Source organism: Diaphorina citri, unplaced genomic scaffold, assembly GCF_000475195.1.
Source record: "Diaphorina citri unplaced genomic scaffold, Diaci psyllid genome assembly version 1.1 scaffold311, whole genome shotgun sequence".
Taxonomy (NCBI): Eukaryota; Metazoa; Arthropoda; class Insecta; order Hemiptera; family Psyllidae; genus Diaphorina; species Diaphorina citri.
In genome coordinates, this window is record NW_007377746.1 from 244,612 (window position 1) to 268,778 (window position 24,167).

A 24,167-nucleotide genomic window follows, 5' to 3' on the forward strand; every position below is an offset into this window, starting at 1 on the left:
ACACTTATTCTGATTATTACAGATGTGGTCCTATGGTTCTGGATGCTTTAATTAAAATCAAAAATGAAATGGACCCCACTCTGACATTCAGAAGGTCTTGTCGAGAGGGTATCTGTGGATCTTGTGCCATGAACATTGGAGGTGTCAACACTTTGGCTTGCATTAGGTAGGTAATAAGGTCATAATTCACGTTGGCTGTGAAATCTCATTTATACAGTGAAATTTAAACCCATAATAAATCTACTCAATACAATAGGCAAGCCAGGCTGGATACTTTGGTGGGTAGCACACCTGCCTTATAAGTGATATGCCATGGATTATTCCCACCCAGAGTAAATTTTATCCAAAACAGATAAGGTTTGTCCATGGAACCTGGCTTATTTCTATCCTGTCCAGTTGGCTGTGAAATCTCATTTATACAGTGAAATTCAAACCCATAATAAATCTAATAAATACAATAGGCAAGCCAGGCTGGATACTTTGGTTGGTAGCACACCTGCCTTATAAGTGCTATGCCATGGATTATTCCCACCCAGAGTAAATTTTATCCAAAACAGATAAGGTTTGTCCATGGAACCTGGCTTATTTCTATCCTGTCCTCTCTTCAGTTTTGGGACAGTTGGATCTTCATTTTTATAGTTTTTTTTTTCTAGTAAGTAAACCTCTTTAAAAAGTTCTGCCTATTCTTGGCTTTTTCTTTTTCAGTAAAATTGATGCAAATGACAAAGTGTCAAAGATCTACCCTCTGCCTCATATGTATGTGGTGAAGGATTTGGTACCCGACATGAACAATTTCTATGCTCAGTACAAGTCTATTCAGCGACATTTAGGAGGTCCATGGAAAATTTTGGGGACCTTGGTAGAAAGAGGTCACCATAGATAAAGCTGATAAAAATTTAAAATGTTATCTGGTTATGTAATACGAACATATTCTTCTAGACTTTTGAGACAGGAATTCCACAACCTCACATTCTTGATAACTGCTCAAACTTGACCTAGAAATGGACTGTAGGGTTGGAGTTCAATTAACAGAGGTATTTTTTTCTATGGGAATTTAAAAGAACAGATTCAATCACATAACTTTCTGACAATCTTGGAGTTTAATTAACAGAGATATTTTTCCTCTGGGAATCCAAGTGTAATTTAAAGGAACAGATTCAATCACATAACTCTCTGACAATAGCTTCAAAATGCTCATGATGGTTACTCTTTGGGGTCCAATGGACAGTGTCAAAGGTATCTAATGAGGTAAAATCAATTAATTGATACCTATTACCTACTTATAAAGTCTCGTAAACAATAATACCCAGTTTAGATGTTACATAACATATTTCACAATATTATGTTGGTTTCAAACCTGAAATTCTGGAATGTAATTTCATGGAATGGTCCGAGTTTCCTCCAAACAATTTGTACAAGCAAACATGACATAATATGGGTACCTACCTCAATAAGTAGATATTAAGCTATTAAGTTTTTACACCATGAAACACCCATCTGAGAGCTGGAAAAAACTAGTTAGGTGACAGGTTTCAGTAGAATCTTCTGCAGTTTCTTGACCTTTGGCATCATTCTTCATTTGTTTGTAAGCCCTTCCTCTTAATGTTGGTCCTTGTCTAATAAAGCACTACTTATACTTAATATTGCAATAAGTGATAATTTAAGTGTTAAGGGCAATATACATGCCTGTGGCCTTTACCTCTCTTCAACAGACTGCAAAGAACATCCGTAGCTTTCAATTGAGTGCTGCAGCTAGTTCTGCTGTACCTGCGGAGAAACCCGCCAAGTACAAGACCTTTGCTATCTACCGATGGAACCCAGACAAGCCTGATGAAAAACCTACCATGCAAGAATACAAAGTGGACTTGAACAAGTAGTTGGATCTTCATTCTTATAGTTTTTTTTCTAGTAAGTAAACCTCTTTAAAAAGTTCTGCCTATTCTTGGCTTTTTCTTTTTCAGTAAAATTGATGCCAATGACAAAGTGTCAAAGATCTATCCTCTGCCTCATATGTATGTGGTGAAGGATTTGGTACCCGACATGAACAATTTCTATGCTCAGTACAAGTCTATTCAGCCCTGGCTCCAGAGAGACAAAGAGAACATTGGTAAGTTTTAGTTTAGTAAAAAAAAAGAGTTTATTTTATTTCGTAGCAATGAAACAACTGCTACATTAGACACTTGTGGTCTGTGCCATAGCATGCCCATCCCGTAGTATGTCCCTCATCAGATAGGTGATAAGAGACACAATACTTCCCATTTAGGTGCTGGGTCAACACGAGAACAACAGAAAGTAACCCGTTGAAATATATGCAATCAAAAAACGAGAATTTTTTTTGTTGATGGTGGGATTCAAATCAGAACAAGGTGTTAGCAGGGAATGAATGTTAATCAAAAGGTGTGAAAAAATAAGAGGTAGATAAATCCTTTGATATTTAAAATAAGACATGGTGGAGTTTATTACGATTTTTTATGCTAATTCCCAGGGTTGGTCTGATTCATATTTTCAATGTTTCCTTGCTCCTAGCCAGCTCAACTTCAGTGCAAGATCCAGCCATGCCACGGCCATAAGTTTTTTCTCCCACTAGATATCTCAACTATTGATAACCGCTTTGATTCCCATCTCTCTTCCAGGTAACGCCCAATACCTACAGTCTCTGGATGATCGTAAGAAGTTAGACGGCCTGTACGAGTGCATCCTATGTGCGTGTTGCAGTACTTCTTGTCCATCCTACTGGTGGAATGGTGAGAAATATTTGGGCCCTGCTGTGCTTATGCAGGCCTATCGATGGATCATTGACTCGAGAGACGAGAAAACGGCAGACCGACTTAACCAGCTGAAGGATCCCTTCTCTGTGTACAGGTAAATAGAGTAGAATATACCTTTTAGATCCCGCCCGAATAGGACTGAAAAGTCCCTTTACACCAGCAGTCTAAACAGGATCTCATGGTATTTGATGGTATACTTAACCTAATCATCTGTTCTTAATCTATCTAATCTCATGAAATCTAATTCAGCTGAAGGATCCCTTCCTTCTTTGTGTAAAGGTAAAGATGCCAGGTTTTTTCCGGCCACACTCAGGCTGGGCCAGTCTAGTCAGCATGGAGGGAAGTGCGTCTGCCTTGTAAGCGCTAGGTCACGGGTTCAATTTCCGCCCGGGGCGGATTTCTTCTTGAACGGATACCTAAGGTTTGTTCTCGGAACGGCTGGTTTTCTCCATCGAATAGGACTGAAAAGTCCCTTTACACCAGCAGTCTAAACAGGATCTCATATATTTGATGGTATACTTAATGTAATCATCTGTCCTTAATCTATCTAATCTCATGAAATCTAATTCAGCTGAAGGATCCCCTCCTTCTCTGTGTAAAGGTAAAGATGCCAGGTTTTTTCCGGCCACACTCAGGCCTCAGGCTGGGCCAGCCTAGTCAGCTTGGAGGGAAGTGCGTCTGCCTTGTAAGCGCTAGGTCACGGGTTCGATTGCCGCCCGGGGCGGATTTCATCTTGAACGGATACCTAAGGTTTGTTCTCGGAACGGCTGGTTTTCTCCATTCCTGTCCTCCTACTTCCTTCACTTTCTGGACGATAAGACCTCAGCAGTTACAGTTCCCTCTATCAAACTTTTTCTAGAAGCTTTTTCAGCTTTTTCATAATATTATCAGCTTAGGAAAAGATCTCTATTATGTAAAATGTTATTTAAATAAATAAATAAATAATAATAAAAAAAACCTCTTCAAAGAAAGTTCGTTCTCTTTTCTTGTGAATGTTTGTTTGTTTGTTTTCTTAGTTAAAGTTTGTTTTCTTCTTACTTAAAGTTTGTTTTGTTCTCACACAGATGTCACACGATCATGAATTGCACGCGTACATGTCCGAAGGGTTTGAATCCTGGTCGTGCTATTGCAGAGATTAAGAAGCTCCTGTCAGGCTTGGTCAAGAAGGATAAGCCAGGTTTAGACACAGCTGCCCTACAGTAAACATCATCGTATCGTCTGATATCATGGACCTAATTGCATAGTAGGAAAATATAGTCGAAGTTTTCTTTTGGAAGATTAAACTTTGGAAGATTAGTTGAGTTATCTGTATTACGGATAATGCCTTCCAACTCCCAAAAAAAGCCGGTTCAGAAGACGCGGCGATCTTGGATGCTAAAACCTTCCATTTTTTTTTTTTTTTTTTTTTTTTTTGTAAAGACACACGCCGCCACTCCTTCAAGAGAGGAAATCGTGAATATCTCAAACTTCCAAGATAACAACCCAACAATCTGCCTTGGTGGCTTAGTGGTCAAAGCACTCGCGAGGTCGTGGGTTCAATCCCAGCCGAGGCATGAAATTTAATTGTTTATTTGTAAATTTGTCCCAATAATTACATAGAGGCTCTAAGTAATGTTAAGAGACGTTCTCCAGTCTCTGGCATTAACCTCGCCTAGTGCTTACCTTTCATTCAAGAGTGTTATTTTGATTTTAGGAATTCCTTTCTTTCGCATTCAGGAATTCCCTGTATTAAAGCAGCGATCCTATTATGCAATTTGTTCTTACATGTCTCATTAGAACTCCCCATCACCCTAAGAACCTTGAATGGTTCGCTTTAAATCACCCGTAGATACCTTTTTTCCTTAGAAAATCTAAATAAATAAATTTATTATCGTAATAAAAAGATTAATGAAAATCGCGAGAGTGATACCTATTCCATCGAAAAGTGCAAAATTTCAATATCTTAGGTACATGGGAAGGAAAATAACGCACATTGTTGTTTGTACTTAATGTTAAGTTGGTGTTAAAATGTAGATAAAAGAGTTAAGAACGCCAGCCTACTTAGCTTAGTTGGTAGTGCGTCTGCCTTGTAAGCGCTAGGCCGCAGGTTCGATTCCCGCCCGGGGCGGATTTTATCCTGATGGGATAATGTTCGTTCTCGGAACGGCTGGCTTTCTCCTATCCTGTCTTCCTTCTCTCTTCGATTTCGGGACGATAAGACCATAGCAGTTAAAGTTCCCTCTGTCAAACCTCTTTAAAAAAAAAAAAAAGATAAAAACTCTACCGAGATAATCGGAAACTTTCAGACCTAGGTGAGAACGTGAGAGAGAACTTTAAGGAAACGTGCACAATACAAAGTGTTAGCTAATCTAGCTTTCCAAGCAAAGCTTTGTCCTGGATTTTCAGCATTGTTTGAATTGTTGTTTCAACATCAAAGACAATCTTGGCAAACATTATCTGTTCAGGATAAAATCCGCCCCGGGCGGGAATCGAACCCGCGGCCTAGCGCTTACAAGGCAGACGCACTACCAACCAAGCTAACTAGGTTGGGACATTGGATGAATTGATTTGAAATTACCTACCAATATTTGATTTCCTTAGTCTGGCTGGGGGACTTTAAACAGGGAGGATACCAGACTGAAATTTCCCTTGCTAAATAAATAACAAAGGTTAAGTGTGAAGAGCATCCACTTTTTGTAGCCAAAACAAAACCGAATGAGAGGTATTTTTCCTTTCGGGAAACGGAATTGATTCCGATGGCGCGCCATCGGGGATTTCCTATGGTTTAGTACTTACAGGCGCCATTTCAGTTTCCAAAAGGGAACCAGCCTAGTTAGCTTGGTTGGTAGCTCGTCTACCTTGGAAGCGCTAGGCCACAGGTTCGATTCACGCCCGGGGCAGATTTTATCCAGAATAGATTCGTTGCTTTCTCCTATCCTGTCTTCCTTCTCTCTTCGATCTCGGGACGATAACAACTTAGCAATTACAGTTATTCCCTCTATCAAACCTCCAAAAAAAAAGTTTTCAAAAGAGAACCGGTTCTGTCTCCAAAAGGAAAGTACAAAACTTTTTTCTTCTTCTTGTTTTCATTCACAGATATGATTCCGTGTTCCGTACCTCTCTGGTGATTCACGTATCTTCCAAGAACTTGAAATGTGTTTGCCGTGATGGTCGAGTTATGAAATTATCTTATGAACCGCAAGTTAACAATAATAAACTAGTGACTCATATTTTGTAATTACTTCTTGTATTTAATAATTTATGTGTAAATAAATTACGATCAATACCCTGAAATAAGCTGTGCTTCAATTCTTTAGAATACAACTCTCTAATTGGGTACCCCGTCATAATTTGGATCTAGGTATCTAATGAAGATAATAATTATTATTGACTAGAACTCTGTGGACCTTTCCCCTGTATCACAGACTAAAGTAATCATTCTGATTGTTTAACTCGAACTTTTTTTTAAGAGCTTTGACAGAGGGAACTGTAACTGCTATGGTCTTAACGTCCCGAAATCGAAGAGAGAAAGAAGACAGGATAGGAGAAAGCCAGCCGTTCCGAGAACGATCTCTCTAATTGGGTACCCAGTCATAATTTGTATCTAGGTATCTGATGAAGATAATAATTATTATTGGCTAGAACTCTGTGAACCTTTTCCCCTGTATCACAGACTAAAGTAATCATTCTAATTGTTTAACTCGAACTTTGAGTTCAGCTAATCCACTTGGATTAAGCTAAGTCTGGCCACGGACATTGCTGTAATGAAATACAACGGGTTTGCGCTCTGTTCGAAATAATGATTTAGAATTTTCATCTATTTTATTTTCACATAAACATACCAATAGGAAATAGTACATATTTTGCCTTTCACGAGTAATTTTAGAAGAAAAACCTAAAAGTGCTTATAGTTTTTTTTCTAGTAAGTAAACCTCTTTAAAAAGTTCTGCCTATTCTTGGCTTTTTCTTTTTCAGTAAAATTGATGCCAATGACAAAGTGTCAAAGATCTATCCTCTGCCTCATATGTATGTGGTGAAGGATTTGGTACCCGACATGAACAATTTCTATGCTCAGTACAAGTCTATTCAGCCCTGGCTCCCGAGATCAATTTAATTTGAAAGAGGTCGCGGGTTCGATTTCTGCCTACGGCAGTCCTCTTTCCTTCTCCGCTTTTGGGACGATAAGACCTCAAGGGTCTAGGTTTTCCTTGCCCTTGGGATCAATTTTACTTTGATCCGCACGTCACCAGTCCCCTGAGTTCGAACCCACGGTCTGCAGCTCACCTGTCCTTAGGAACTTGTCAGGGATGCCATCAGCAGTTCCATCTTGTTGAGGAAGTTCTTTCCCTCCATCTTATCCCACCGTACCTCCTTGAACGGGCCGCCTAGATTCTCCCACTTCCGCTCCTTCACCAGTTGACCACAGAAGAAATCCTTGCGGGGTGAATGAGCAATGGCCACTTGTATCCCAGCTTGGGGTTCACATCGGACACTGATCATCCTGAGGGCAGAAAATCCATTAGGAATTTAGAGCCATGGACGCGAGTACTAAACTGTTGGTATAACGGGACCACGTTATTATTATTATTTTTTTAAGAGGTTTGACAGAGGGAACTGTAACTGCTATGGTCTTATCGTCCCGAAATCGAAGAGAGAAGGAAGACAGGATAGGAAAAAGCCAGCCGTTCCGAGAACGAACATTATCCCATCAGGATAAAATCCGCCCCGGGCGGGAATCGAACCCGCGGCCTAGCGCTTACAAGGCAGACGCACTACCAACTAAGCTAACTAGGCTGGCGGACCACGTTATATAAGCTGACAGTTTAAATAAAACACTCACTACCTAGTACCTACTTATACTTGAAATGTGTAGAGTGAGTTGGAAAAAAGAATTTGTTTTGTAGTCTAGTCCAGTTTAGCTTAGCTTGGAGGGTAAGTGCTAGGTCGCGGGTTCGATTCCCTCCCGAGCTTAACTTTATCCTAATCAGATCAGATTCGTTCTCGGAACAGCTTGTTTCCTCCTATCAAGAGTGAGTTGGAAAAAAGAATTTGTTTTGTAGTCTAGTCCAGTTTAGCTTAGCTTGGAGGGTAAGCGCTAGGTCGCGGGTTCGATTCCCTCCCGAGCTTAACTTTATCCTAATCAGATCAGATTCGTTCTCGGAACAGCTTGTTTCCTCCTATCCTGTCCTCTCTTCTTCGATTTCGGGATGATAGACCTCCGTTGTTAAGAGTTCCCTCTATGAAACTATTTCTTCTTCGCCTTTTCCCGTGTTCAGACGGGGTTGGCGTTTTTCGTCAGCCTCTCTATCAGTCCCAGGGTGATTGCTTCGGTTTCAAATTCCCCCCAACTTACCTATCGCCCATGGGTGAGGACAGAAGACAAGACGAGGCGTTTCCCAGAGGTTCTACGCCACCCAGGCCCAGATGAGCGCTACTCGATAGAAACTGCCATCCCATACACTTGGCTAACTTCTCCATGGCTGAGATCTGATGTTGATAAATCTGCGAAGAAAAGAGGAAAGCAACTCGTTGCTGGAGAGTTTTTGCAACCAAAATTGGCGCCCCGTTAATTAAACTCTTTAACAGGACGCTAATTTTGGTTAAAAAAACTCTTAAAAAAAAAAAAAACTCAAGACTAATAGTCAATGCTCGTTCTCAGAACGGCTGGCTTTCTCCTATCCTGTCCTTCTTCCGTCTTGGATTTCGGGATGAAAAGAGATAAGACCTCTGTTGTAAGTTAACTCAATTAAACCTCTCGAACTTTAGCATGGAGCAAACATTTTTCTTCGATTTCGGGCCCAACTGGTGACCTTTGGGAACTTCCCTACGGCGCTTTTTAAGAAATTACTTGATTTGCCACAATTACCTAACTGTTTGCCCATTTTTTTTTTTTTTTTTTTTAATCAGAAAAAAAACGACCCCACATATGATTGAATGATTTTACCTGACAGAAGATGAGGTCCCGTAATTCTTGCGGTTCATAAGATAATTTCATAACTCGACCATCACGGCAAACACATTTCAAGTTCTTGGAAGATACGTGAATCACCAGAGAGGTACGGAACACGGAATCATATCTGTGAATGAAAACAAGAAGAAGAAAAAAGTTTTGTACTTTCCTTTTGGAGACAGAACCGGTTCTCTTTTGAAAACTTTTTTTTTGGAGGTTTGATAGAGGGAATAACTGTAATTGCTAAGTTGTTATCGTCCCGAGATCGAAGAGAGAAGGAAGACAGGATAGGAGAAAGCAACGAATCTATTCTGGATAAAATCTGCCCCGGGCGTGAATCGAACCTGTGGCCTAGCGCTTCCAAGGTAGACGAGCTACCAACCAAGCTAACTAGGCTGGTTCCCTTTTGGAAACTGAAATGGCGCCTGTAAGTACTAAACCATAGGAAATCCCCGATGGCGCGCCATCGGAATCAATTCCGTTTCCCGAAAGGAAAAATACCTCTCATTCGGTTTTGTTTTGGCTACAAAAAGTGGATGCTCTTCACACTTAACCTTTGTTATTTATTTAGCAAGGGAAATTTCAGTCTGGTATCCTCCCTGTTTAAAGTCCCCCAGCCAGACTAAGGAAATCAAATATTGGTAGGTAATTTCAAATCAATTCATCCAATGTCCCAACCTAGTTAGCTTGGTTGGTAGTGCGTCTGCCTTGTAAGCGCTAGGCCGCGGGTTCGATTCCCGCCCGGGGCGGATTTTATCCTGAACAGATAATGTTAACTGCTATGGTCTTAACGTCCCGAAATCGAAGAGAGAAAGAAGACAGGATAGGAGAAAGCCAGCCGTTCCGAGAACGAACATTATCCCATCAGGATAAAATCCGCCCCGGGCGGGAATCGAACCCGCAACCTAGCGCTTACAAGGCAGACGCACTACCAACTAAGCTAACTAGGCTGGCTCACTCGAACTTTGAGTTAAGCTAATCCACTTGGATTAACCTCAATCTCAAAGTGTGGCCACGGACATTGCTGTAATGAAATACAACGGGTTTGCGCTCTGTTCGAAATAATGATTTAGAATTTTCGTCTATTTTATTTTCACATAAACATACCAATAGGAAATAGTACATATTTTGCCTTTCACGAGTAATTTTAGAAGAAAAACCTAAAAGTGTCAAAAGCTTTTTATTTGAATCTACAAGATTTTACAGCAAAAGCACAAATTTTGAAATAAAGAAATACAAACTCCATCAATAAATATAGGACAAACATTTTATGTCCTAAATAGCGCTTTTCATCAAGGTTCTTAACTCTTTTATCTACATTTTAACACCAACTTAACATTAAGTACAAACAACAATGTGCGTTATTTTCCTTCCCATGTACCTAAGCAAACTCCATCAATAAATATAGGACAAACATTTTATGTCCTAAATAGCGCTTTTCATCAAGGTTCTTAACTCTTTTTTTTTTATAAGAGGTTTGACAGAGGGAACTGTAACTGCTATGGTCTTATCGTCCCGAAATCGAAGAGAGAAGGAAGACAGGATAGGAGAAAGCCAGCCGTTCCGAGAACGAACATTATCCCATCAGGATAAAATCCGCCCCGGGCGGGAATCGAACCTGCGGCCTAGCGCTTACAAGGCAGACGCACTACCAACTAAGCTAAGTAGGCTGGCGTTCTTAACTCTTTTATCTACATTTTAACACCAACTTAACATTAAGTACAAACAACAATGTGCGTTATTTTCCTTCCCATGTACCTAAGATGTTGAAATTTTGCACTTTTCGATGGAATAGGTATCACTCTCGCGATTTTCATTAATTTTTTTATTACGATAATAAATTTATTTATTTAGATTTTCTAAGGAAAAAAGGTATCTACGGGTGATTTAAAGCGAACCATTCAAGGTTCTTAGGGTGATGGGGAGTTCTAATGAGACATGTAAGAACAAATTGCATAATAGGATCGCTGCTTTAATACAGGGAATTCCTGAATGCGAAAGGAATTCCTGAAATAATAATAACACTCTTGAATGAAAGGTAACCACTAGGCGAGGTTAATGCCAGAGACTGGAGAACGTCTCTTAACATTACTTAGAGCCTCTGAAATCATAATAACACTCTTGAATGAAAGGTAACCACTAGGCGAGGTTAATGCCAGAGACTGGAGAACGTCTCTTAACATTACTTAGAGCCTCTATGTAATTATTGGGACAAATAAACAATTAAATTTCATGCCTCGGCTGGGATTGAACCCACGACCTTGCGAGTGCTTTGACCACTAAGCCACCAAGGCAGATTGTTGGGTTGTTATCTTGGAAGTTTAGTTGAGATATTCACGATTTCCTCTCTTGAAGGAGTGGTGGCGTGTGTCTTTACAAAAAAAAAAAAAAAAAAAAAAAAAGGAAGGTTTTATTGCTAAAAATCCAAATCTGCAGTCAAATTTCAGAAAAAGTAACTATATAGGTAGGTACCTATTAGGTAGGTACCTAGAAATTTCAAATTTTATTTGCCGTTCTATTGAAAAAGTTCTTGAATGACAGAATCACTATCTCCCAGTTCAAGGGATAATTACTGGGAACCACAAAGGTCCCAGGGTTCTACGACAAAAATAAATTTTCGTGGGGTCTGTCAGACCTCACCTCACCAGTTAATGGTTCAGTTAATAAAAGAAACAGTCCTGATCATCAGGACTTTTATGGTTGACCTGGAAAAATAGAATCTCTAATTTCTCTACCCACCTAGGTAATAAAAGCCAATGCAAGTCGGTATATTTATTTTTCAAATAAATAACAATATTTATTTTTATCTTATCGAGTATAATTATGGGTACCTAGGTATAAAATAATTTTAAGTACAATAGAAATTTTTATAAAAAATAAAAACAATAGGTTGGGTATAAGAGGGATAAAAGGTAGTAAAAAAATCAAAATAACACTCTTGAATGAAAGGTAAGCACTAGGCGAGGTTAATGCCAGAGACTGGAGAACGTCTCTTAACATTACTTAGAGCCTCTATGTAATTATTGGGACAAATTTACAAATAAACAATTAAATTTCATGCCTCGGCTGGGATTGACCCCACGACCTCGCGAGTGCTTTGACCACTAAGCCACCAAGGCAGATTGTTGGGTTGTTATCTTGGAAGTTTGAGATATTCACGATTTCCTCTCTTGAAGGAGTGGTGGCGTGTGTCTTTACAAAAAAAAAAAAAAAAAAAAAAAAAAAGGAGGGATAAAAGGTAGTAAAATTATTTAGAAAGTATGTAGGTAGGGATAGTATATAGGTAAGCATGTAATAATATTACGTTACTCTACGACCAATTTTAATTTTGCAACTAATGGCAAAGCAAACAAACTAAAGTAGATAGGTAATATATAAGTAGGTAAGTGCCTATAGTGTGTCCAGATCAATGTGACAGCAAAAAAAATAGGCATTGTTGCCAAACATGTCACATGTGCAATGGTAGAGAATCTCTAAGGAACGGTTGGCTTTCTCCTATCCTGTCTTCCTTCTCTCTTCGATTTCGGACTTAGAAGGCAGGTGCGCTACCCTACAAGCTAACTTAGGCTGGCTCTCGTTTTTTTTTTTTTTTAGAAGCGCAAAATTTGTTTTATGAAACGCGTACTAAACACCTACCCCTCAAGGACCTCGTCAGAATTGGTCGTATCCCTCATCTATAGTGTGTCCAGATCAATGTGGCAGCAAAAAAATGGGCATTGTTGCCAAACATGTCACATGTGCAATGGTAGAGAATCTCTAAAAGGGGAAGCTATATTGCACAGTGCTTCCTCCGATAGTGAAACAAAGTCAGTTAAGGCGATATCCACCTTACCTGTTCTGGAATCCAACCTCTGAACTTAGAGCTACCTCTGCATTTTAAAAGTCACAGTGCTTCATCCGACAGTGAAACAAAGTCAGGTAAGGCAATATAGACCTTACATGTTCTGGAATCCAACCTCTGAACTTAGAGCTACCTCTGCATTTTAGAAGAGAGAGTTTATCAAAAATAGACCTTTACCTACCATGAAATATATGAGATCCTGTTTAGACTGCTGGTGTAAAGGGACTTTTCAGTCCTATTCAGGCGGGATCTAAAAGGTATATTCTACTCTATTTACCTGTACACAGAGAAGGGATCCTTCAGCTGGTTAAGTCGGTCTGCCGTTTTCTCGTCTCTCGAGTCAATGATCCATCGATAGGCCTGCATAAGCACAGCAGGGCCCAAATATTTCTCACCATTCCACCAGTAGGATGGACAAGAAGTACTGCAACACGCACATAGGATGCACTCGTACAGGCCGTCTAACTTCTTACGATCATCCAGAGACTGTAGGTATTGGGCGTTACCTGGAAGAGAGGTGGGAATCAAAGAGGTTATTAATAGTTGAGATATTTAGTGGGAGAAAAAACTTATGGCCGTGGCATGGCTGGATCTTGCACTGAAGTTGAGCTGGCTAGGAGCAAGGAAACATTGAAAGTATGAATCAGACCGACCCTGGGAATTAGCATAAAAAATCGTAATAAACTCCAACATATCTTGTTTTAAATATAAAAGGATTTATCTGTCTCTTATATATATATATATATTTTTTTTTTACACCTTTTGATTAACATTCATTCCCTGCTAACATCTTGTTCTGATTTGAATCCCAGCATCGACAAAAAAATTGTTTTTTGATTGCATATATTTCAACGGGTTACTTTCTGGTGTTCTTGTGTTGACCCAGCACCTAAATGGGAAGTATTGTGTCTCTTATCACCTATATATGAATCAGACCAACCCTGGGAATTAGCATAAAAAATCGTAATAAACTCCACCATGTCTTATTTTAAATATCAAAGGATTTATCTACCTCTTATTTTTTCACACCTTTTGATTAACATTCATTCCCTGCTAACACCTTGTTCTGATTTGAATCCCACCATCAACAAAAAAAATTCTCGTTTTTTGATTGCATATATTTCAACGGGTTACTTTCTGTTGTTCTCGTGTTGACCCAGCACCTAAATGGGAAGTATTGTGTCTCTTATCACCTATCTGATGAGGGACATACTACGGGATGGGCATGCTATGGCACAGACCACAAGTGTCTAATGTAGCAGTTGTTTCATTGCTACGAAATAAAATAAACTCTTTTTTTTTACTAAACTAAAACTTACCAATGTTCTCTTTGTCTCTCTGGAGCCAGGGCTGAATAGACTTGTACTGAGCATAGAAATTGTTCATGTCGGTATCACCTATCTGATGAGGGACATACGGGATGGGCATGCTATGGCACAGACCACAAGTGTCTAATGTAGCAGTTGTTTCATTGCTACGAAATAAAATAAACTCTTTTTTTTATCACCTATCTGATGAGGGACCTACGGGATGGGCATGCTATGGCACAGACCACAAGTGTCTAATGTAGCAGTTGTTTCATTGCTACGAAATAACGGTGGTGAAACACTCTTTTTTTTCTAAACTAAAACTTACCAATGTTCTCTTTGTCTCTCTGGAGCCAGGGCTGAATAGACTTGTACTGAGCATAGAAATTGTTCATGTCGGGTACCAAATCCTTCACCACATACATATGAGGCAGAGGGTAGATCTTCGACACTTTGTCATTGGCATCAATTTTACTTGAAAAAGAAAAAGCCAAGAATAGGCAGAACTTTTTAAAGAGGTTTACTTACTAGAAAAAAAACTATAAGAATGAAGATCCAACTGTCTCAATCGAACCCGTGACCTAGCGCTTACAAGGCAGACGCACTACCCTCCAATCTGACTAGACTGGCCCAGCCTGAGTGTGGCCGGAAAAAACCTGGCATCTTTACCTTTACACAGAGAAGGAAGGGATCCTTCAGCTGAATTAGATTTCATGAGATAAGATAGATTAAGAACAGATGATTAGATTAAAGCTTGATTCACACTATAGTGCCAGTCAAGGTCCAGTCACGGTCCGGTATCGGTCCGATCAAATGATTGTTGAAGGCAAGTAAATGCGAGTGTACACACTAGACGTTCTAGTCAAGGTACGGTAACGGTCAGCTCACAGTCAAAATTTGGAACATTCTCGCGACGAATCTTTTTGATCGGACCGAAACTGGACCGTGACCGGAGCGAGACTGGCACTATAGTGTGAATAGGCAGCGATCAAGCAACGATCAACATTCCTTCGTTCAGACCAACTAGAAATGAAAGAAAAATGACCGAAGCATGAACGTTGCTTGAACGATAGTGTGAATACTCAATCTTTTGATCGGAACGTTACCGGACCGTGACTGGACCTTGACTGGCACTATAGTGTGAATCAAGCTATACTCAATCTTTTGATCGGACCGTTACCGGACCGTGACTGGACCTTGACTAGCACTATAGTGTGAATCAAGCTTAATTGAAGCAACCTCCGTGGCCGAGTCGGGTGTGGGGGTGAGGTACACTTATCCTCGTGAGGACAATTACCATCCACTGAAGAGAATTAGTTTTTTGAGGCCTTAAGATTTTTTTTATTATTATTTATTTATTTATTTAAATAACATTTTACATAATAGAGATCTTTTCCTAAGCTGATAATATTATGAAAAAGCTGAAAAAGCTTCTAGAAAAAGTTTGATAGAGGGAACTGTAACTGCTGAGGTCTTATCGTCCAGAAAGTGAAGGAAGTAGGAGGACAGGAATGGAGAAAACCAGCCGTTCCGAGAACAAACCTTAGGTATCCGTTCAAGATGAAATCCGCCCCGGGCGGCAATCGAACCCGTGACCTAGCGCTTACAAGGCAGACGCACTTCCCTCCAAGCTGACTAGGCTGGCCCAGCCTGAGGCCTGAGTGTGGCCGGAAAAAACCTGGCATCTTTACCTTTACACAGAGAAGGAGGGGATCCTTCAGCTGAATTAGATTTCATGAGATTAGATAGATTAAGAACAGATGATTAGGTTAAGTATACCATCAAATACCATGAGATCCTGTTTAGACTGCTGGTGTAAAGGGACTTTTCAGTCCTATTCAGGCGGGATCTAAAAGGTATATTCTACTCTATTTACCTGTACACAGAGAAGGGATCCTTCAGCTGGTTAAGTCGGTCTGCCGTTTTCTCGTCTCTCGAGTCAATGATCCATCGATAGGCCTGCATAAGCACAGCAGGGCCCAAATATTTCTCACCATTCCACCAGTAGGATGGACAAGAAGTACTGCAACACGCACATAGGATGCACTCGTACAGGCCGTCTAACTTCTTACGATCATCCAGAGACTGTAGGTATTGGGCGTTACCTGGAAGAGAGATGGGAATCAAAGCGGTTATCAATAGTTGAGATATCTAGTGGGAGAAAAAACTTATGGCCGTGGCATGGCTGGATCTTGCACTGAAGTTGAGCTGGCTAGGAGCAAGGAAACATTGAAAATATGGGGTACATCTAATCCTCATAGTTGAGCACAGTCGTCAGAATGAAGGTAGGGGTGCCTACTCAGTAAAACTTGTAGAAATGATTTTAAACAAAAATTATAGGTAACGTTGGTAGGTATATTTTAAGGTGCCTAATGGGAATATAGCTATTGCCTTTTTATCATACCTACATTTATGTACAATAATAAAAATAGGGCCAAGAAATATCATTTTCCTGAAATTGAAAAATGATCGATCCCGCCACAATTTTATTAGAATGTCCCCAATTTTCGGACTGTTCAAAGTTCACTCTGCTAGGTATGTAGGTACTCTTCTATAGGTAGGTACAGAAGGTAGGAGATAGGTCTTACAAGCTTAGCCCATCTTTCGGGGCTATTTGCCCCTACACACATAGGTAAGCCTCAGAGTGGGCTTTTTCTATATGGTAGTAGATCTAGGTACATTCGAGTCTTCTCTCATGTAACTTTCTTCTTAGACAACTCTTGTGATTGCAAGTAGCTCCCGCTCAGGGCCAGCAGACGGTATCTTTGTTTCAAATTCTTCGCTCTGGCATGTGACGAGGCTATTTCCGTCGTATAATTCCTCAATCAATTGATGTTACCTCATTAGGTACCTTTGACACTGTTCATTGGAGTCCAAAGAGTAACCATCATGAGCATTTTGAAGCTATTGTCAGAAAGTTATGTGATTGAATCTGTTCTTTTAAATTCCCATAGAAAAAAATACCTCTGTTAATTGAACTCCAACCCTACAGTCCATTTCTAGGCAAGAATCAGAATAAGTGTATCAAAATAAAAGCAAAGCAGAAAATAACAATAGGTAATAATGTTAAAGGAAAAAAAAATCTTGGTTCACTAAAAATTTTGTTGCTCAATTACAACAAAAGAAGGAATGAATACAAAAAAGGAAATGATAAAAATAAATACATAAAACAATTATACCAAAGATAGGATAATAATTACATTGTTTTCAATAATCAAGGCAAAAATGAGACACCCATTGATGAGTCCAAGATTAATCATGAAAGTGACTCATTCAAAGCATAAAATATGTGAATTGTCTTTCAGAAGATTCTAATTTTCGTTGATGACTAACAAACAAATTCAGGCCTTCTAAATAATGAACCACTTACTTGTTCAAGTCCACTTTGTATTCTTGCATGGTAGGTTTTTCATCAGGCTTGTCTGGGTTCCATCGGTAGATAGCAAAGGTCTTGTACTTGGCAGGTTTCTCCGCAGGTACAGCAGAACTAGCTGCAGCACTCAATTGAAAGCTACGGATGTTCTTTGCAGTCTGTTGGAGAGAGGTAAAGGTGTTGATGACTAACAAACAAATTCAGACCTTCTAAATAATGAACCACTCACTTGTTCAAGTCCACTTTGTATTCTTGCATGGTAGGTTTTTCATCAGGCTTGTCTGGGTTCCATCTGTAGATAGCAAAGGTCTTGTACTTGGCGGGTTTCTCCGCAGGTACAGCAGAACTAGCTGCAGCACTCAATTGAAAGCTACGGATGTTCTTTGCAGTCTGTTGGAGAGAGGTAAAGGCCACAGGCATGTATATTGCCCTTAACACTTAAATTATCACTTATTGCAATATTAAGTAAGTATAAGTAGTGCTTTATTTAGACAAGGACCAACATTAAGAGGAAGGACTTACAAACAAAACATAATGAAGAATGATGCCAAAGGTCAAGAAACTGGAGAAGATTCTACTGAAACCTGTCACCTAACTCTCAGATGAGTGTTTCATGGTGTAAAAACTTAATAGCTTAATATCTACTTATTGAGGTACCCATATGTCATGTTTGCATGTACAAATTGTTCGGAGGAAACTCGGACCATTCCATGGAATTGCATTCCAGAATTTCAGGTTTGAAACCAACATAATATTGTGAAATATGTTATGTAACATGAAGTGTAAGTAGTGCTTTATTTAGACAAGGACCAATGTTAAGAGGAAGGACTTACAAACAAATGAAGAATGATGCCAAAGGTCAAGAAACTGGAGAAGATTCTACTGAAACCTGTCACCTAACTGGTTTTGTCCAGCTCTCAGATGGGTGTTTCATGGTGTAAAAACTTAATAGCTTAATATCTACTTATTGAGGTACCCATATGTCATGTTTGCTTGTACAAATTGTTTGGAGGAAACTCGGACCATTCCATGGAATTGCATTCCAGAATTTCAGGTTTGAAACCAACATAATATTGTGAAATATGTTATGTAACATCTAGACTGGGTATTATTGTTTACGAGACTTTATAAGTAGGTAATAGGTATCAATTAATTGATATTACCTCATTAGGTACCTTTGACACTGTTCATTGGACTCCAAAGAGTAACCATCATGAGCATTTTGTAGCTATTGTCAGAGAGTTATGTGATTGAATCTGTTCTTTTAAATTCCCATAGAAAAAAATACCTCTGTTAATTGAACTCCAACCCTACAGTCCATTTCTAGGTCAAGTTTGAGCAGTTATCAAGAATGTGAGGTTGTGGAATTCCTGTCTCAAAAGTCTAGAAGAATATGTTCGTATTACATAACCAGATAACATTTTAATTTTTTACCAGCTTTACCTATGGTGACCTCTTTCTACCAAGGTCCTCAAAATTTTCCATGGACCTAAATGTCTGAAAAAATGGTTACTTACCAATCCAATGGCTGAAAACTTGGACATCTTCAGAAGAATAGTCTCTCCGATGACAGCCACACTCATTTTGAGATAAGAAGGTTCAGAAACGGCAATTTGATTTAGATCAAGTCAGAAAACTGGGATAAAATTCCTTATCAGAAAAATTTGCCAGTGGAATTTAAAAAAAAGAAATTACCAACGAAACCTACCAACGAAACTACAAATTCGTCAGGGTGTGACAAAAGACAATGTAGCAATGTTTTTGAAAAAAATCCCTTTTTTTTCCACCATAAAAAATCCCCCAAAAATTTACCTTTCTAAAATTACGGATGAAAAATGCACTTTATATAGTACTATTTTTGTCATTTCCTGCATCGACGTGTGTGGTGTGCAGGTGCAAGCAGAAACTTCTGATATTTTGCATGAGTGTGCTGACTTTGGGTTCGCGCCCGGGGAGTAGATTTTTTTTTTACGTTTTTTTTTTTCATGTATGTTCGTTTAATTTTTTTTTCTCTGTCACATGATGTTTTCACTGGCGAAAGAAAAGACTATTTTCGTAACTGCATACCCTACCACTTTAGAATTAACTGTGGGTATTATACCTACATGTGAGCATTTACCTACTTTTCACCAGAAAAGCCCTTCGACGGCGGGGGTTGGAAAAGGGTATTCGACCTAAACTCTACAATTTCTTATAGCTTTTTTTCTCAGCTTTCTAACCATTACACTATCATCCCCGATTTCGTGTCGCTACCACCTCGTATAGGCCTACCAACGAAATTAGTCCCGAGCTCATATGTGAAAAATGATACCTATTTCTCAGGGAAAAGACGCTCCAACGACGGGGTTGCGAAAGGGTATTCGACCTAAACTCTACAATTTCTTATAGCTTTTTTTCTCAGCTTTCTAACCATTATACTTTTATCCCCTATTTCGCGTCGCTACGACCTCGTATAGGCCGCGCAAGCAACTTAGTCCCGAACTCATATGTGAAAAATGATACCTATTTCTCAGGGAAAAGACGCTCCAACGGCGGGGTTGCGAAAGGGTATTCGACCTAAACTCTACAATTTCTTATAGCTCTTTTTCTCAGCTTTCTAATCATTATACTTTCATCTCCGATTTCGTGTCGCTACCACCTCGTATAGGCCTACCAACGAAATTAGTCCCGAGCTCATATGTGAAAAATGATACCTATTCTTCTGGGAAAATACGCTCCAACGACGGGGTTGCGAAAGGGTATTCGACCTAAACTCTACAATTTATTATAGCTTTTTTTCTCAGCTTTCTAACCATTATACTATCATCCCCGATTTCGCGTCGCTACGACCTCGTATAGGCCGAGCAAGCAACTTAGTCCCGAGCTCATATGTGAAAAATGATACCTATTTCTCAGGGAAAAGACGCTCCAACGACGGGGTTGCGAAAGGGTATTCGACCTAAACTCTACAATTTATTATAGCTTTTTTTCTCAGCTTTCTAACCATTATACTATCATCCCAGATTTCGTGTCGCTACGACCTCGTATAGGCCGAGCAAGCAACTTAGTCCCGAGCTCATAGGTGAAAAATGATACAAATTTTACAGGGAAAATACGCTCCAATGACGGGGTTGCGAAAGGGTATTCGACCTAAACTCTACAATTTATTATAGCTTTTTTTCTCAGCTTTCTAACCATTATACTATCATCCCAGATTTCGTGTCGCTACGACCTCGTATAGGCCGAGCAAGCAACTTAGTCCCGAGCTCATAGGTGAAAAATGATACAAATTTTACAGGGAAAATACGCTCCAATGACGGGGTTGCGAAAGGGTATTCGACCTAAACTCTACAATTTATTATAGCTTTTTTTCTCAGCTTTCTAACCATTATACTTTTATCCCCTATTTCGCGTCGCTACGACCTCGTATAGGCCGTGCAAGCAACTTAGTCCCGAGCTCATATGTGAAAAATGATACCTATTTCTCAGGGAAAAGACGCTCCAACGACGGGGTTGCGAAAGGGTATTCGACCTAAACTCTACAATTTATTATAGCTTTTTTTCTCAGCTTTCTAACTTTATACTATCATCCCCGATTTCGTGTCGCTACGACCTCGTATAGGCCTACCAACGAAATTAGTCCCGAGCTCATATGTGAAAATTTATTTTTGTCGGAACAAACCCGTATAGCCCGAACAAGCAACTTGGTCTCGAGCTCATATGTGAAAAATGATACCTATTGCTCAGTGAAAAGACGCTCCAACGGGGAGGTTGGAAAGAGATAATCCACCTAAACTCTACATTTTCTTATAGCTTTTTTTCCAAGCTTTCTAACCATAATACTTTCATCCTCAATTTCGTGTCGGAACGATCCCGTATAGGCCTACCAACGAAATTAGTCCCGAGCTCATATGTGAAAAATGATACCTATTGCTCAGGGAACCTACGGCGCTTTTTAAGAAATTACTTGATTTGCCATAATTACCTAACTGTTTGCTTTTTTTTTCCAAATAGAAAAAAACGACCCCACACATGATTGAATGATTTTACCTGACAGAAGATGAGATCTCGTAATTCTTGCGGTTCATAAGATAATTTCATAACTCGACCATCACGGCAAACACATTTCAAGTTCTTGGAAGATACGTGAATCACCAGAGAGGTGCGGAACACGGAATCATATCTGTAAATGAAAACAAGAAGAAGAAGAAGAAGAAGAAGAAGAAGAAGAAGAAGAAGAAGAAGAAGAAGAAGAAGAAGAAGAAGAAGAAAAAAAGTTTTGTATTTTCCTTTTTTTTTAAGAGGTTTGACAGAGGGAACTGTAACTGCTATGGTCTTATCGTCCCGAAATCGAAGAGAGAAGGAAGACAGGTAACTTTAAAAGGTAACAAAGAAGTCATGAGCCCAAAAGCATTACACTAGTGTCGTCAGCAAGCGAGCTTGCTTGGGGAAGCTTATGTGACATCATCGCGCACGGGAGCGTAGTCTTGGTCGTGACGTCCAGATACAAAATTTACCGGTATTTTTCTAATCGATTTATCTCGGGATTATAGAAGAAAAAGAAAAATTCCGTAGTCCCTCATTTTTTCCTGCTCTAAGGTGAAATAGAAGGAACAAGATCAAGAGGAAGGAAGAAATTCGGAATGCTGACCGACATCTTGCAGGGAAAGACTTTTCAAGAAATAAAGGAAGAAGCACAAGATCGTGAAAGATGGAGAAGAGGATCATGAATCAGAAAAGTTGAAGTTCACGGTGGTACCTGTCCTAGGACAGATTTACAACTATATACAACTGTAAAACCTCGCCTGAATAATGAACATAAGGTCTATTCACTAGTTACCTTTCTGACATAGCACCATAATGTAGGCCACACCCTGAAGTTCAGTAGGTACGGTGACTCGTAGTGCTGACAAAGGTTTCTAAGAACGGCTGGCTTTCTCCTATCTAGGTAGGCACTCCCTTACTCATATTATTGTATTTATTACTATTGTAATATTGTACCTACTGTTAAAAATATGAATAAATAAAGCACTATTAATATTAATACTAATCTTGTCTTCCTTCTTTCTTCAATTTCGGGACGATAAGACCTTAGCAGTTACAGTTCCCTCTGTCAAACATAAAAAAAAAAAAAAATCATCCAATTTCTACTTACCCATGAGTGAGAATATTTATCTTAACACAGGACTGCGTGGGAGAGTTGAGAGCATTCCAGTGAGATATAATGAGGGGATCTTTTACTTCCTTAGCTATCGTGTCCAGCACATACTCCGCACGAAGTCGCATGAAGAAATGCTGAGCCTGTTCTATAATCTGCTCCAGGAGAGTTTCACTACAAACAAAAGGGAAGGAGGAAGGAATTTTTAAGCACAGAAATAATAAATGACTTTCAAAAATATTGTTCCCCGATTATTACTCCTAGATAAATTTTATGACTTGGACTCGAACCAAACCAACCTCCAGCTCCAAAGTCCATCGTGTTAACCACTGGAAACAACATAAATATCAAATAAATCACGAATTATTTGGGGTTATTCTACGAATGACTTCTCATTCTCACTCATTGCGCGGAAAAACTTCGTTTGTCAATTTGCGGAGGAAACTGTCTGCTTGAATAGGGCTGAAAAGCTGCTTTGTCCCGGCAAACTACTACTGTTATTGTATTCCAACCCTTAAAATTCAACTTATTTTTCAATGTTATGACTCGACTTGGACTCGAACCACCAACCTCTAGATCCAAAGTCCAACGCGTTAACCACTGGAAACGACATAAATATCAAATAAATCACGAATTATTTCGGGTTATTCTACGAAAAACTTCTCATTCTCACTCATTGCGCGGAAAAACTTCGTACCATACTAAAATAAGAAGAGAATAAGTCTTCACTTGACTAAATAATTATTTAGTCAAGTGAAGACTTATTCCCTTCTTATTCTAGTATTAGTACTTGACATGGTATCCCGTTTTCAAAGTTTAAACTTCGTACCGTTTGTCAATTTGCGGAGGAAACCGTCTGCTTGAATAGGGCTGAAAAGCTGCTTTGTCCCGGCAAACTACTACTGGTATTGTATTCCAACCCTTAAAATTCAACTTATTTTTGAAAAATACATCAAATACACTCGAACCAGTTAACGTGGGACCCGTCTAAACGGGGCAAAAATCGTAGCCCCCTCATTTGTAACTGGGAAACCTGGATGAGTGAGAAAGTTCCTTGGATTCCCAATTAGACAGGTTCCAGTGTAAATCAAACTACTTAGTTATATTGAAGGCAAAATTTCATATCTTGGCGGGGACTGAACCCACGCCTTTCTGTTCACCAGACGAGCGTCCTGACCACTACACCACCGAGGTTTAGGCCGCTGTCGAGAGATTATTGATCTTCAACTGACTCACCTCTTAGTAAGTTCGAGTAGTTCATATCGATCTGCCCCAGTAGGTCCTGCTATACATCGTCTCTTAGAGGGTCCTATGGGTCCAGAAGAGGGGTGGGGGAACGGATGGTGCGTGTTCTTATGATGAACCTGGAATTGGAACAAGAGGATATACAAGATAATAACCTCCGTGAACAAGTGGGTAATGAAGTTCCGGGTTTGATTCCTAGCAGGGTCGGAGTTTTCTCAGCTCTGTGCTTGGAATATGGAGTGCCTTGTGAGGACAATTGAATAGCTACTTTAAACGAGTACCAACCACTGGCGGCATTACCAGTGTAAAAAGAAAATTGACAGAGTACTTAGGGAGAATTATTAAAGGAGGCTCTTAGAAATACTGTGATGTTCACAAAAAATGTGACAAGGCTCTCAGCGTCACGACAAATTATTCACGATTTAGATTTATATTTTAGAAAACACAAAACTCTCAAGAGCTTCTTTGGTCCATACCATGAAAGACTTATCACTCCTTACACTCCTTACACAGAAAAAATTGACCAAACATTTTTTTTTTTTTTTTTTTTTTTTTTTATAATACGAG

At 39.5% G+C, this 24,167-nt stretch overlaps 3 protein-coding genes and 3 long non-coding RNA genes across 6 annotated transcripts in view; 3 read left to right on the forward strand and 3 right to left on the reverse strand.

Moving 5' to 3' along the window:
• Nucleotides 1-22: 22 nt before the first annotated feature.
• On the forward strand, nt 23-4,782 carry LOC103507414 (succinate dehydrogenase [ubiquinone] iron-sulfur subunit, mitochondrial). The gene is made up of 4 exons (XM_017443317.2): nt 23-166; nt 1,962-2,107; nt 2,634-2,862; nt 3,833-4,782. The coding sequence occupies exons 1-4, from the start codon at nt 33-35 to the stop codon at nt 3,969-3,971; spliced, it is 648 nt and encodes a 215-aa protein (XP_017298806.1). The 5' UTR covers nt 23-32; the 3' UTR covers nt 3,972-4,782.
• A 2,094-nt stretch (nt 4,783-6,876) lies between these two features.
• LOC103507402 (mediator of RNA polymerase II transcription subunit 17) overlaps nt 6,877-24,167 on the reverse strand; it is a gene marked incomplete in the record, with an annotated part of 26,945 nt that continues 9,654 nt past the window's right edge. Inside the window, 5 exon segments of the mRNA XM_026822282.1 lie at nt 6,877-7,248; nt 8,101-8,249; nt 21,248-21,380; nt 22,353-22,529; nt 23,592-23,719. Coding sequence (XP_026678083.1) covers nt 7,038-7,248; nt 8,101-8,249; nt 21,248-21,380; nt 22,353-22,529; nt 23,592-23,719 — 798 coding nt within the window.
• On the reverse strand, nt 9,742-10,623 carry LOC108252170. Its single transcript, XR_001809451.2, has 2 exons — nt 10,456-10,623; nt 9,742-10,078 (listed from the first exon to the last, which is right to left on the reverse strand). It is a non-coding gene; the product is annotated as an uncharacterized LOC108252170 (long non-coding RNA).
• On the forward strand, nt 10,647-11,073 carry LOC113466685. Its single transcript, XR_003391009.1, has 2 exons — nt 10,647-10,735; nt 10,830-11,073. It is a non-coding gene; the product is annotated as an uncharacterized LOC113466685 (long non-coding RNA).
• LOC113466686 lies at nt 11,472-12,056 on the forward strand. Its single transcript, XR_003391010.1, has 2 exons — nt 11,472-11,609; nt 11,936-12,056. It is a non-coding gene; the product is annotated as an uncharacterized LOC113466686 (long non-coding RNA).
• LOC113466684 (succinate dehydrogenase [ubiquinone] iron-sulfur subunit, mitochondrial-like) lies at nt 17,188-18,912 on the reverse strand. Its single transcript, XM_026822283.1, has 2 exons — nt 18,736-18,912; nt 17,188-17,376 (listed from the first exon to the last, which is right to left on the reverse strand). The coding sequence occupies exons 1-2, from the start codon at nt 18,799-18,801 to the stop codon at nt 17,212-17,214; spliced, it is 231 nt and encodes a 76-aa protein (XP_026678084.1). The 5' UTR covers nt 18,802-18,912; the 3' UTR covers nt 17,188-17,211.